Source organism: Marmota flaviventris, chromosome 14, assembly GCF_047511675.1.
Source record: "Marmota flaviventris isolate mMarFla1 chromosome 14, mMarFla1.hap1, whole genome shotgun sequence".
NCBI lineage: Eukaryota > Metazoa > Chordata > Mammalia > Rodentia > Sciuridae > Marmota > Marmota flaviventris.
The window spans coordinates 88,694,339-88,708,625 of NC_092511.1; the positions used below are offsets into that span (position 1 = coordinate 88,694,339).

The 14,287-nt window shown below is 47.4% G+C and overlaps 1 protein-coding gene across 3 annotated transcripts in view; it reads left to right on the plus strand.

The window, feature by feature from the left end:
- Positions 1-7,317: 7,317 nt before the first annotated feature.
- Positions 7,318-14,287, plus strand: part of Fam178b (family with sequence similarity 178 member B) — an 84,935-nt gene continuing 77,965 nt past the window's right edge. The window contains exons 1-4 of one of the 3 annotated variants that reach the window (XM_071601292.1): positions 7,318-7,421; positions 7,455-7,581; positions 8,790-8,851; positions 12,088-12,192. In XM_071601292.1, the coding sequence (XP_071457393.1) occupies positions 7,318-7,421; positions 7,455-7,581; positions 8,790-8,851; positions 12,088-12,192 (398 nt within the window). Of the gene's footprint in view, positions 7,582-8,789; positions 8,852-12,087; positions 12,193-14,287 lie in introns of all 3 variants that reach the window. The other 2 variants (XM_071601291.1, XM_071601293.1) reach the window with 2 other exon arrangements.

A 14,287-nucleotide genomic window follows, 5' to 3' on the forward strand; every position in this document is an offset into this window, starting at 1 on the left:
TGTTCTACCTTCTTGATGGGTGGCCCTTAGTTACATTAGTATATAATGTCTTTCTTTGTCTCTGATAGTAATTTCTAACATCAATGTGAGTAGAACTACTCAAGCTTTCTCTTGGTTACTATCTGCTTTCAATATATTTTTCCATTCTCATGTCTTTAGCCTATTTTTCTTTCGCATACAAAGTCATCGTAGAGTTGGATTGGATTTTTTAATCCATTCTGCCAGTCTCTCTTTTTTTATATGATTAATTCTATAAGTTAATAATTGTTTAGTGATTAAGTGTGGTATCAAATCTTGGTCTTTGTAAGCTTGAAACTATCATATCCCTTTGGTTTCCTTTTGTTTTGAACTCACTTTAAAATGATATAAATAATAAATAAATAAGAAAAGAGTTAAGAGTTAGAAAGTATTATCTGAGAGAATAATAAATAGCAGGATTGTCCACAACTGAAAAAATATTAGAATCTCATATTAAAAAATTGAATGCCAAATAAAGAAAAATAAACCCACAACTTGACAAATTATTTTCAAATCGATAGTTGTGACGGGAAAACCGAAGTCACAATTTGCTAGAGACTGAAAAAGGAATAGTACTTATACTGATACTAGGCATTTCTTCAACCTTTCTGCCAATCTCTACCTCTTTTTATTGAAGCATTTATTTAAGCTAATTACTGGTAATGAGAAGCCTCTACCATTGTGCTCTTTATTTTCTGTGTGTCTTGGGTCTTTCTGTTTTTCCATACCTTCTCTTGTGTTTATTGATTTGGGGGAGGGGGTGAGTGAGTACCAGGAATTGAACTCAGGGGCACTCAACCACATCTCCAGCCCTATTTTGTATTTTATTTAGAGACAGCGTCTCACTGAGTTGCTTAATGCCTTATGGTTGCTGAAGCTGGCTTTGAACTTACAATCCTCCTGCCTCAGCCTCCTGAGCTCCTGGGATTACAGGTGTGCACCACCGTGCCCAGCTGTGTTAATTGATTTTTGTAGTGTATTATTTTGATTGTTTCTTCATTTCCTTTGCTGTGAATTCTTAAGTTATTGTCATATTAATTACCCAGAGATTATAATTTAGACCTCAAGTTTATAACAAGTTAATTTGAATTAATAGCAGTTTAACTTTATTAATATTCAGAACCCTGATTCCTTCACAACTGTACACCTTCTTATTTTTGTTGTCATAGATTATATCTTTATTCTGTTAACAGAGTTGCATAAATAATAATATAAATAAATAATAAATGTGTTTGTCTTTAATTTAATTTATTTATTTGCATTATGGGCATTGAATCCAGAGTTACTCTACCACTGACTATATTCCCAGAGTCTCACTGAGTTGCCTTGGCTGGCCTCAAATTTGTGACCCTCCTGCCTCAGCTTCCTGAGTAACCAGGATTATGGGTCTGTACCACTGCACCTGGCATGTGTTTGTCTTTTAAATGCAGGGAGGAAAAAAAAGAGGAGTCACAAACCAAAATGCAATAGTACTTGTGTACTTATTAATGTAGAACTATCACAGAGTTCTTACAATTTTGTTAGATTAATGCCAGTTTAGGGGCTTGAGCCCATTCTCTCTGCCCCACTATCAGTGCAGTTGCCGTGGTGGTGCCTATACTCATCATCATGTTCCCCCCCAACTGTTTTTTGCAGTACTGAGGGTGGAACCCGGGGCCTCACACAAGCTACGCAAGCGCTCTACCACTAGCTACATCCCCAGCCCAAGCACGCCCACTGAGTAAAATCTGCCTTATGGTCTTTCAAAAAAAATAACATTTCAATAATATAAAAAAACTTTGTTCCTATAGAGCTCTGTTTCCTGTTCCCTGCTTTGTGCTGTTTTTCTCATTTGGGATTTTTTTGGGCCAAGGGGGCGGTGCTGCTGAGGGTTGGACCCAGGGCTTTGTGCATGGGAGTGAAGTGCTCTGCCACTGAGCCGTACTCCCACCCCGTTATTTAAATTGTAACTTTATGTGCTTTGTGTCCATTGAAACAGATTTTAAGTATTGCATTGTGTGATCGTCTTTTAAATCAGATAGAAAGGGCTGGGGATGTGGCTCAAGCGATAGCGCGCTCGCCTGGCATGCGTGTGGCCCAGGTTCGATCCTCAGCACCACATACAAAGATGTTGTGTCCGCCAAGAACTAAAAAATAAATATTAAAATTCTCTCTCTCTCTCTCTCAAAATAAATAAATAAAAATAAATAAATAAATCAGATAGAAAAAGGAGTTACCTTTTAGGAGAAAAATGCACTTGTGTGGCCTGAGGTTCATCCTGTAGTTCTTATTGGTACTCTGCATTTCTTCCTGTGGACTCAAGTTACTCTGCTCTCCTCTCACTTCAGTCTGAAGGACTGACTTTATTATGTCTGGCAAGACAGGTTGGCTAGCAGCACTTTTGTTTGCATGAGAGTATCTTAATTTCCCCTCCTTTTTAGAAGACACCTTTGTTGGGTCTAGTAGTCTTGGTTGACAGATTTCTTTCCTTTTAGCACTCTGAATGTTTGGGGGGAGCCTTCTACCCTCCCGGGTTTCTGATGAGATTAACAGATTAGCAGACAATTAATCTTGTCACAGATCCTTTGTATGGGATGAGTCATTTCTCTCTTCCTGCTTTTGAGATTCTTTGTCCATCTTTGGCGATTTGATGATTATGTTTCTGGTTGTGGATGTCCTTGAGTTTGTCCTACTTAGAGTTCATTAAACTTCCTGGGAGTGTAAATTAATGTTTTCATCAAATATGGAAACACCTCGGCTATAATTTTTTTAATTTATTTATTCTTATGTGGTGCTGAGGATGGACCCCAGAGCCTCACACTTGCTAGGAAAGTGCTCTACCACTGAGCCCCAGCCCCAGCCTGATCTCTCCTCTCCTCAAACCCTTGGGCTTCGTTGTACACCACGGCATCTGAGCTCTGCTCGTTTTCTTCATTCTTTTTTCATTCTATTGCCCTGACAGGATAATCTCAACTGACCTATCTAAAAGTTCACAGATTCAGGACAAGTGACACATACTCATAGTCCTCACTGCTTAGGAAGCTGAGGCAGGGGGTCATAGGTCCAAGGGCAGACTGGGCAACTTAGTGAGACCCAGTCTCAAAAAACAAAAAATTTTAAAAAGAGGGCTGGGGGTATAGCTCAATATTCAAGTGTCCATGGGTTCAATTCCCAGTAGACTAAAAAAAATAAAAAATAGAAGTTCACAGAATCTTTGCTCTGCCTGCTCAGATCTGGCACTTCAACCTTCTGCCAAGTTTTTAATTTCAGGTATACTTTCCAACTCCAGAATTTGGCTCATTTTTACAATTTGATATTCTCTACTTGGTGAGACCTCTTTCTCCTGGTTTCTTTGTCATGGTTTCCATGAACTCTTTGAGCATATTTAAGACAATTTATTTTAAAGTCTGTATAATGGGTCCAAAGTCTGGGTTTTCTCAGAATAGTTTCTGGCAACCAACCCCATCTCCTTTTTTCTTTCTTTTTTTTTCCCCCTGTGAATGAATCACACCTCTTGTTTCTTGCATGCTTTGTGATTTTTATCTTCAAAACCAGACATTTTGAATATTATTATTCAGTAACTGAAAATCAGATTCTTTTCCCACCTAGACATGTTGCTACTCATTGCAGGTTATAGTTTGTTTGTTTAATTACTTTTCTAAAGAGTTTTTGCAAAGACTGTATTATTACTATTTTATTATTTTTGGTACTGGGGATTGAACTCAGGGGGGCTTACCCACTGAGCCACATCCCCAGCCCCTTTTTATATTTTATTTTGAGCAACTTAGTAAGACCCTGGTCTTACTAAGTTGCTTAGGGCCTTGCTAAATTGCTGAGGCTGGCTTTGAACTTGGGGTCTTCCTGTCTCAGCCTCCCAAGCTTCTGGGATTACAGGTGTGTGCCACTGTGCCCGGCAAGACTATATTATTTTATCGTATATTGTTATCGGGTCTCTTTTCCTTTGTAGTCAACTGATGGTTTCATAAGGACTTTCTTTTAGCACCAGGAGTCCAAAAGAAAAACTGAGAGGAAAACTCTCGGGGCCTGCGGACAGGCCGTGCAGGGTGCTCCTGCAGCATTTTGCCAGGCCTTGCCCCAACTCTGCTTGCTGATTATGGGGAGCCAAAAGATGAGCCAGAGGTGGAAGCCTAGCATTTCCCAGGTCTTCCCTAGCATATGACTGGCCCAGGAGTGTGTGTGGCCTCTCTATTCTCCTGTTCACATGGGAGCTTTTCCTGCCTCTGATCCCCCATCCCTCTCCTTCCCTGGCCTCTTCCTTCCCAAGCTCTGCAGTATCTCTGCTGTTTGTTCCATCTGTCACCCCTTGCCCTAGGTGGAAGTGACAAGCATATTTGCCTTTAAGTGCTTTCCTGAGGTCACTCTAGCCCTGAGAAAGTTCTGAGAGGAGCGAAACAAAGTTAAGGCCTGAGTAAATGTCTCTGGAAGCCACCAAACAGGTCAGATGCATGACCAGGGGCTGGGACTGTCACTCAGTGGTAGATCACATGAGGTCCTGGGTTCTGTCCTCAGCACTGCAGAAACAAACAAAAAATGACCACAGTTCTTTGAGAACAAATTCATATCTCTGCCTGCAGCGTTACTCCATGCCTCACCCGTGGCTGCCTCTGAGCAGGGTGTGGGGGGTGACAAGCACCAAGTTAAAAAGACAGAATAGAACCTTGTGACGCTCAGCAGCATGTGCTTCCTTCAGTCCTTACCTGATTATTGGTAGTTTTGTTGTTGTTTTGTTTATATTTGTGGCTTTTGTTTCTGTTTTTGAACTGGGGTCTTGCTGTGTTGCCTTGCCTGGCCCCAACACCTGAGCTGAGCAAACCCTCCTGCCTCAGCCTCCCAAGTTGCTGGGACCACAAGCGTGGTCCACTGACCCCAGTTCTTGTTAGCTTTTTTATTAGACTCATTCTTTTTTTTTTTTTTTTTGTAGTTGTTGATGTGCCACTCCCAACATGTGCCAGCAGGAATTAGAAGCAGAACAAAGAGAAGAGGTGCAGCCTAGCCTTAGGGCCCCAGGGTGGGGTATGTGGCAGAGCAGAGATGTCAAGGGGAGAGGGCTAAAGGAGGCTATGGGTATGATTGAGGAAGGGGTAGGCAGAGAGGAGGGGCATAGAGTACGAACTGAAATGGGTGGCTGAAGAAGGACAGCAAAGACAGGAGACCAAAAAGTGGCTGCCACCTACCGAAGCGTGAACATTTGTCTCTGGAGTCGCGGTAGGTGGCAGCCACTTTTTGGTCTCCTGTCTTTGCTGTCCTTCTTCAGCCACCCATTTATTTTAATTTTTATGTGGTGCTAAGGATTGAACCTAGTGCCTCAGCATGCTAGACATGAACTCTGCCTAAACTCATTCCTGCATTTGCAGATTTGGGGGATTTCTGCTCACCATTTTGTTGACAGTGTTTCTGGGTGTGGGCGTTTTGTAGTTATTTTCACATTGATGGGTTGTCCTCTAAAAGGAATAAATTGTTGTGTGCATGCTTATGATCCCAATGTCTTAGGAGGCTGAGATAGGAGGATTTTAAGTTCAAGGCAAGTCTGGGCCTCAACACAAAAAATAAAAAGGACTGGGAACATAGCTGAGTAGTAGAGCACCCCTGGGTTCAATCCCAGTACAGAAAATAAAAACAAATAAAAGGAATAAACCATTTTAAGTGCTAGCAGCAATTAATTTCCTTACAACCATTACTACAACCATTTGTTGTAGTAAATTTTTAATTTGAGGGTTATTTAGTTGTTATTTAATAATACATTGTAGTCATGTTTATTTTAAATTCTTCCACTATTGTTGCATTTGGACTCTTGTTGAGTTAGTGCTTGTTTTTTTTTATAAACTCGTGCTTCCTTTGATCAGGAGACTAGGCTCTCATCTGTTCTGCTGCTGTCTGGGCCTGGACCTGGTCTGGTGGAGCTGTCTTGTGTGTGGCTTGGTCCATCATGGCTGGGCATGCCTAGCTCCTTACACTGGAAGAGGCTTGCTGGGTCAGTCCCAGAGTCCCTTTAAATCATCTATCCATTCAGCAAAAATGCACAGATGTGCCAGGTGTGTATTGGTGCTTGGGAAACAGTGGGGACCAGCTAGCTGTGCCTCCCACCTTATCCACAGACATCCTTACAGGGAAGTGATGCCAAGCAAGCAAGATGTGCAGGGTGCCATTGTAATCAAAAGCTCAGTCCCTGTCCCCAATACCAATCAGCTGACGATTTAATAATGAGGACACGGTTTTGAGAAGAAGAAAAAGAAGGTTTATTGCTTTGCTGGCAAAGGAGAAAAACAAAGGCTGTGACTCTCCAGATCAAGAAGGACAGGGGGGTTTTAAAGGAACTTCAAGAGTTACATTCCAGATGTGTTCTGGTAGGGGGGTCCCAGGGCACTCTGATAGCATGTTAGGATTCACTTGTTAATTTGGGAGATATTCACTTCCCAGATCCTCAGCAGGAATCTTCTTCCTGTAGTGTGTATATTCAAGGGTAATTAACCAGGGGGAAGAAAAGATAACATTTTCTTTCTAATCTTGTTAGGGAGGGGGAGAGGGGAGAAGAAAGGAAAAATAAATAAATAAATAAACAAAACAAACAAACAAACCTTAGAGTAATGAGGTCTGATTCAGAAGATGAAGGAACACTGTTACACCATCTCAGAACATGGCTTTCCTGTTGCGTGGTACTGGCTTTAGTTTTATGCAGGTTTTTAAACAGGTTAATGTTCTTGCACTTGCCCATCATGTCCTTGAAATGAGAAGTCATGTCACACCCCCACCACCACAGTCACCTAGCCTTGGTGGTGTCCCAGTGCTCTGTTGTGAGGGGCACTTGAAGGCAGCCTCTCTAGGTAATGCAGGGAGCAGAGCCTTAGTTTTCTCCTGGGGGTTTGCCTCACCTGACAGGGTTCCTTCCAGGACAGAGTGTCCCACCGTTGGAAGATGGCCAGGCCACAGAAGACTGTGCCAGCCCTTCCTTGGAGAGAAGGTAGGTGTCCCTGTCTTGCATGGTAGAGCCCTACTCAGGGTGGCACCCATGGGGGATGGAAAGCCCTGGCTGGGGATTTCCCTTGCATCCTACATGTGGCAAATCCCAGGCTGCCCTCTCCTCAGCCTAGCTTTGTGTCTGGGATGATGGCAGGCAGATTCAACACCATAGACTTCGTCTTATCCACAGGGGTCCAGGCAGCCACTGTCATGCCCATCTTCTTGCCTAACCTGAATCACAGTTTCTTGGACCATCCCCTGGGCCAGGGGCTCCTCCGCCCCTCCCGACGGCTCTGCAGCCCCACCTTGGCTCCAACTCCCAAGTCACCCAAGAAGCCCAAGATGCAGACCAGCGGGGACATGTTCCCCACTGACTGGAGTCCACCACCAGTAGAGTTCCTAAACCTGAGGCTACTGCAGACCCACCGGGATACCCCGGGCCAAAGGTGGGTGGGTGCTTCAGGTCCTCAGGGCCTGAGAAGACTGCCCAAGGAGTTGGCACAGGACCCCCTGGGCTTTGACCCCAAGGAGGGCCTGGGCTCACTGGAGGAGCTGTTGTGGAATATGGCAGGCCCAAGCCAGCAGGCCGCGACTCCAGAGACAAATGTTCACGCTTCGGTAGGTGGCAGCCACTTTTTGGTCTCCTGTCTTTGCTGTCCTTCTTCAGCCACCCATTTCAGTTCGTACTCTATGCCCCTCCTCTCTGCCTACCCCTTCCTCAATCATACCCATAGCCTCCTTTAGCCCTCTCCCCTTGACATCTCTGCTCTGCCACATACCCCACCCTGGGGCCCTAAGGCTAGGCTGCACCTCTTCTCTTTGTTCTGCTTCTAATTCCTGCTGACACATGTTGGGAGTGGCACCAAATTCAGTGCCATTTCTGCACAGAAGCCCCTCAAGACCTTCATGGCTAAGGTTGGGATATGGCCCTGGAGCAAGCAAGGATCTCAGTGCTGGGGTCTGGGTTCGGTTGAGCCCAGAGAGTCCAGCTGACCCTGGTCCAGCAATGGGATTCCTAATGAAAACCTCAGTGATGAATTTCAGAAAGGGAATAAAGTCCTCATGTAAACTATGTGTGGAGACCTTTAAGATCACATGGATCCAGAGACTATTCTCTAAGAATAGGGCAGCACTTGTTTGCCATAGCCTAAGATTGTCAGTAACCTGAATGTCCACCTCTAGGGAGCTAATAAAATACGTCATAATATCCCAAAAGTGTTACACATGCACCACAAATCTCTTTGATATTGATATGGAATGACTCTCAAGGTATATTTTTTGTGGGGAGAGTTGTTGAGAGCCACAGCCGAAGGGGCCCCAGCAAACCAGGAATTGAACTCAGGCACCCAACTCTGAGCCACATTCCCAGCCCTATTTTGTATTTTATTTAGAGACAGAGCCTGTTTACTGAGTTGCTTAGCACTTCGCTTTTGCTGAGGCTAGCTTTGAACTTGTGATCTCCTGCCTCAGCCTCTCAAACAAGATGTATTTTTAATTGAAAAGAACCAAGTGCAAGATAGGGTTATAGTATTGTGTTAAGAGGGGATATCTATGATGAATTGTTATTGTTCTTGTCTTTGTGTAAAATGTCTCTAAAAGCATTCAAGAAATGCCCACCTGAGTGGGGAGGGGCCTGGAAGGCTGGGGTAGGTGGTTGGGAGGCATGTTGTTGAATGCCATTATGCTTTTTTATTTTTTTTCACCATGTGAGTGTATTATCTGTTCAGAAAAGGAAGCAAAATAAATAAGAACTTAACTTGTCCCCTTGTGTCTTTGTCTTCCTTTCTTCCCATCCCCACGTTCTCTCTCTCCAGTTTACCTCTGGGGGCTCAGAGCACTATGTCAACAGCTTGGACTACTTACTGCAGGAGAAGAGGTGAGTGGAGGGGCATGTCTGTGGGGTTGGCAGCACTATAGCACTCAGAGCAAATCCATCTGAATGAAGCAGGCTTCCCTGAACAGATACAGTGCGCCCTGTGTGCACAGATTCATAACCAGCAAGTGGAGTGGAGCTGGGCCAAGGGTGGCATCTCTGAGCAGGGCACCTCACCCCCCACCATGGACAGCACCCTTGTCCGGGTGCTCCTTGGCTTCCTTATGCCCAAAGACTGGAGGTGTTCAGTTAGCAGGGAGTGGAAAATGGACAGGTGTGCCTGTGGCCTCAGGAGTCATGCTGGGCAGCACTTCCCCTGCCCTGTCCCGCCCCAGCATGGAAGCTCGCTTTCCCCTCGCAGGCTGGCTGCTCACACCTGCCCTCTCACAGTGGAGCCACACCTTGTCGCAGGTGGTTCTGGATCACTTCTGGCTGGCTTTCCCACCCTCTGTCTTCAGAAGCTTCTAGAGGCAGAATCCCCCGGCTGATGAGGATCACAGATGCATCAGGGAGGTTCAGTGGCGTTGGGACCAGCCACTTTTGCTGTTGGCTGAATGCCAGCTGGGGAGGTCGGCTGGCCCTGGTGAGCCCTTGGGGTGGAAAGGCTGGACCTGCTGGCTGGAGTAGACCCTCTCTCATGCTGGGAGCAGCTGTAGCAGCTGCTCCTATGCTGGGGTCATCTTCCCAGGCTACTCTTTGATGGCATGTGAGCAAATGCTCGTGTGACCTAATTCTTCTCTGTCCCCTCTCCTGTCTGTTGAGTCATGTTTCCTCAGTGTGTGTGGTTGGGTTGCGTCTGCAGAAGCTGAGTGTAGACGGGGCAGTTTACGCTTAGGGCTCTGGCCTCACAGCTCCACTAGGCACTCAGGCTGGAGACTTGATTTTCCCAAGTTCCTCGCTCTGCCTTCTTGCCCACAGGTGGGCGTTAAACACACATGTGAGACTGATTACTGCTTTCTCTGCCTTTGTCCTTTTCTGGCCCTCTGCCTCCACCCACAGAATCGGCCTCCCTCCTCCTCCCAGCTCCTCTGACTTTTGTTTAGCTTCCTGAACCTGAGTATTTCCTCCCAACCAGATGGCAGGTTAGGGAAGGAGCCGTGTCTATGTATTTCCATGGTGCCGAGCACTGGGCCCTGAATTCATAGATGCTTGAAAATATCGACAGGAAAGTGAATGCTTGTGGAAAACCCATACCTGGCTGTCAGTGTGCCTAGCAGTGGGAGATTCTTGCTCTTTTCTTTTGTTCAGTAGCACACCTGGGGGCCTTTCAACAACAGGCACTTATTTCAAGTGGGAAGTTCAAGATCAAGACTCTGGCCAGTTGGGTTACTGATTCAGGTTGTTCCTGTTTTACAGACAGCCACCTTCTTGCCATGTCCTCATGTTGCAGAGAAAGCAAGCTCTCTGGTTCCTCTTGTTACAAGGACACTGATTCTATTGGACCAGGGTCCCACCCTGTGACCTCATTTAACTTTAATTATTTCCTTACTCCAAATTCAGCAACCCTGGGGTTTAGGGCTTCATGAATGGGTGGGCCGAGGCGTGGACATTTTCAGTGCATGGCACACCAAGCACTGGGCCTGGGCCAGGCACTGGATATGTGTAGCGCCTGTTCACCTGGAAATGGAACAGAATGGATGTGGTATTTCCTAGTCTCTGGAGCTACTATGGGGGCCCCAAAAGAGCACTGCTTACTTAATGGTCAGGAAAGGCTTCCTGGAGATGTTCTTGTCCTTGACCCTTGCAATAATAAGTTTTGTTTGGGAAGGATAAGCCCTGTGTAGAGGCAGGTGGGACAGGCCAGGCTGCTCCTGGCCAGCAAGGATAAGAGTCTTCTCATTGAGGAGTAGGAGGAAGGAGGCAGGAGATACAGTTGAGGTAGCAAGGGGGGTGGATGGCATGTAAACACAGGTTGAACCGTGGGAGAATTTTAAGCAGGCACAGATGTATTTAAAAAAGAACATGCTGGTGGCCTTTGGAGAACTGGTGGCTCACATCAGGAAACCCTGGGAGGAGCTTGAGGGACCTCTGATGGCTCTGTGGCCTGAGTAGCCGGGAAGTGGGGGCCTTTGTGGGAAAGAGGAAGGCACACTTGGCCATATCACACTCAGCTGGAAATCATCTATTTAGTGGTAATAGAAGGATCTGAGCACAAGAGAGAGGCCTGGGTTGGAGAGAGAATATTTCAGAACTGATAGCCCATGGTACTTGATAGCCCATGCTGCTGCTGCAGCACCACCCTAACTTCACCTGGGATCTCCTGGCAGGTACTTGGAGGGGCTAGAGTGGGGCTGGGGAGGCACGGACAGTGGAAGCTGCAGGACAGCTTGCTGCCCACTCAGGATTTGCAGAGTGGTTAGGGAATGTCTTGGGCCGTTTTCTGTTGTAGAAGTAGAATAGCTGAGATGGGGTGATTGTAAAGACCAGGGTATTTTGGCTTGAAGCACTGGAGGTCCACAAGCACCTGCCAGCATCTGGTGAGAGCCTCGTGCTGCTGCATGTGTGGCGGGAAGGTGGGGGCCACACAGAAGAGAAAAGGGGCAGAGCTCCCGTGAGAGCCAAGAAGAGCTTAGTCTTTCAGAGGCCGTACCCCCTCGACTAGCACCTCTTACAGGGCTTCCACCTCTCAGTACTATCACACTGGCCTTCAGATTTCAGCATGAGTTTTGTTGGAGCCAAGTCATAATCAAACCACAGCATGGAGTCAGAGCCCCAGCAAGATAATGGTGCACACAAGGGGCCTGTGGTCACAACTGGTTGGAAGTAAACAGGGCTCCAGGCTACTGAAGGACAAGGGACAAAGGGTTGGGAGATACAGGGAGTGAGCAGGGGCTGGAGGGCTCTTGCTATCTGTGACTGGAGAGCCAGACAGTGAGTCAGGGACACCAAGGAGTCCAGGGTGTGGTTCTGCCCGGCTGTGCAGCTGGACCTGTGGGAGCAGAAGAGCCAGGCTCAGGCCTAGTGTGTTTAAAAAAAAAAAAGAGTGAACTCCAAAACAATGTCCACGAAGCTACACATAACATTGAGTGTCGGAACCCATCTTCCTTCAGGCTTATCAACTCATCTCTTCTCACTGGAGGCAGCACAGTGCGTGGATGCAGTGACTCCCACACCCCGCAAACTCAGACCCGGGTGCCTTCCTGCAGGGAGACCAGGGTGACTCAGCCTCTGCTTGCTAGCCTTGTGGGTGTATAGGGGTGCTTACAGCCTGGTGACAGGCTCTGTCTTCTTCCCCACAGGGAGCAGGCCCGGGAGCAGGAGCAGGAGAAGCTGCTGCTGCAGCACCACCCTGACTTCACCTCAGATCTCAATGAAGACGAAGTGCCGCTGGCCCCCGAACACAGGTGCTGGGCCGGGGCCTCCTGCAGGTGTGGTCAGAATTTCAACCAGCAATTTGTAGGCCGTTCTTGAGCTCTAAAGCAGAATCCTACTCTTATAGCCACATTTATTCATTGATTCAAGAAATATCTGATCAGCTGGTGGGCATCAGGGTCCAGTCTGGCCTTAGAGGACACAGATCATAAAACACAGCCCAGTTAACTGTCCAAGTTCACGAAACCAGATCGCTTTGGAAAATAGCTACACGAAACCACATAACTGAAAACTGCCTTTCAAGGGGGATTATGGCCACATGACTTTTTTTTTTTTTTTTTTTAATCTTCCTGTCTGGGGAAAGAAAGTGACTTTTTCAGTGCTTTCATCTGGGTCAAGACTGTGTTGGCCCTGGTTTAATTGGGCTGTTGGCTGGAGGGAGATCCGGATTAATTTGTACAACAGGGTCCGGGTCTTGGAGATGCCTGAGGACCACAGTTGAATCCTTTTTCTTTTTTTTTTTTCCATACTGGGGATTGAACACACAGGCACGTAACCACTGAGACACTTCCCTAGCACTTTTTATATTTTATTTAGAGACAGGGTCTTGCTAAGTTGCTTAGGGCCTGACTAAGTTGTTGCTGAGGCTGGCTTTTAACTCATGATCCTCCTGCCTCAGCCTCCCTAACTGCTGGGATTATAGACATGTGCCACTGTTCCAGGCTTGAATCTGTCTTTAGGGTCTACTGTTTTCTATCTGCCTTATTTTTTTGAGCTGCTGTGGCAGAGCACCATGGAATAGGTGACTTGTGAAGAACAGAAATGTTTCTCAAGCTCTGGAGACTGGGAGTCCAAGACCAGGGTGCCCGGATGCTCAGGCTGCACAGGGGGCCCTCTTCCAGGCTGCAGAGCACTGATGTCTTGAGTCCTCACTTGGCAGAAGAGGGCTAGAGAGCTCTCACTAGTCCTGTTCACAGCGGCCCCAAACTCATGATCTGATCACCTCCCACAGGCCCCATCTCCCAGTTACCTTGAGGGTTGGGATTCCAACATCTGAATTTTGGAGAGACACATTCAGTCTATCACACCATCCATCCACCCATTTGTCCATCCACTCATGCATTCATCCAACAGATGTTTATAGAGTACCAACCTGTGCCAGGCGGCTAGATCCTGAGGATATAGCAGGAGTGAAAGCAGCCTGCTGTCTGCCCTGACGTCGCTGGAGTCAGGGTAGGGAGAGGAACAGTGAACAAGGTAAATGCAGCCGTGACAAGTGCTCAGGAGAGGAGGGCGCACAGAGGCCATACGGGGGTTTGAAGGAGGCAGGCGCAGAAGTCTTCCATGAGAAGGTGGCTTTCAGGAGACCCCTGAGAGGGGAGAGAAGCTCGGGCCTGTGGTGGGAGTGCTCCTAGCATGTTGGGAGCAGTGGGTGGGGGCCAGGAGGTTGGGGAGGCTGGTGGTGGGCACCTACTTCACAACTCTTCCCCCACGTGAGCTTCCACAGCTGACGTGACGTGCATCCAGAGGAGGACCTGTGGCTACTCTGTTGGGTGGGCTGTGAGGACAGGCAAGGGCAGCAGGGAGAGAGCAATGAGGGTGTGCTGGGAAAACTAAAGCATAAGCCTCCTTTCCCTCTGTTGTCACCACAGTCAGCTCAGGAGATGTGACTGTCCTCCCCGCCCCAAAGGCAGGGACCCCACAGGGTGCCCTCAGGCCAACTCAGCTCTGACTCCACCTGCCCAGAGATAGTGGCTGATCCCACAACGGGAGGGCTCAGCCACAGGACTGCTGGCGCCTCCGTGCCATCGCAATGCTGGCTGCTGCACTGTCCCCCAGTGACCAGGCATAAGTCAGGCTTCCTGCAAGCCCTCCTTGGGTTTGGCTTGACTTGCTGGTGGCTCACAGAACTCAGGGAAATGTGTGTTGCCCAGTTTACTGTGAAGAATGTTAAAAAGGATGCAGTTGAAGAGGTGCTGAGTGAGGTTGGGGCAGGCGCAGCATCCAGCCCTCCCTGGGCAGCCGCCCTCCAGGGACCTCCACACGTTCAGCCCTCCAGAAGCTCTCTGGACCCACGTCCTTCTGGGTTTTCTGGAAGCTTCGTGGCATAGACAAGATTTCTGATAG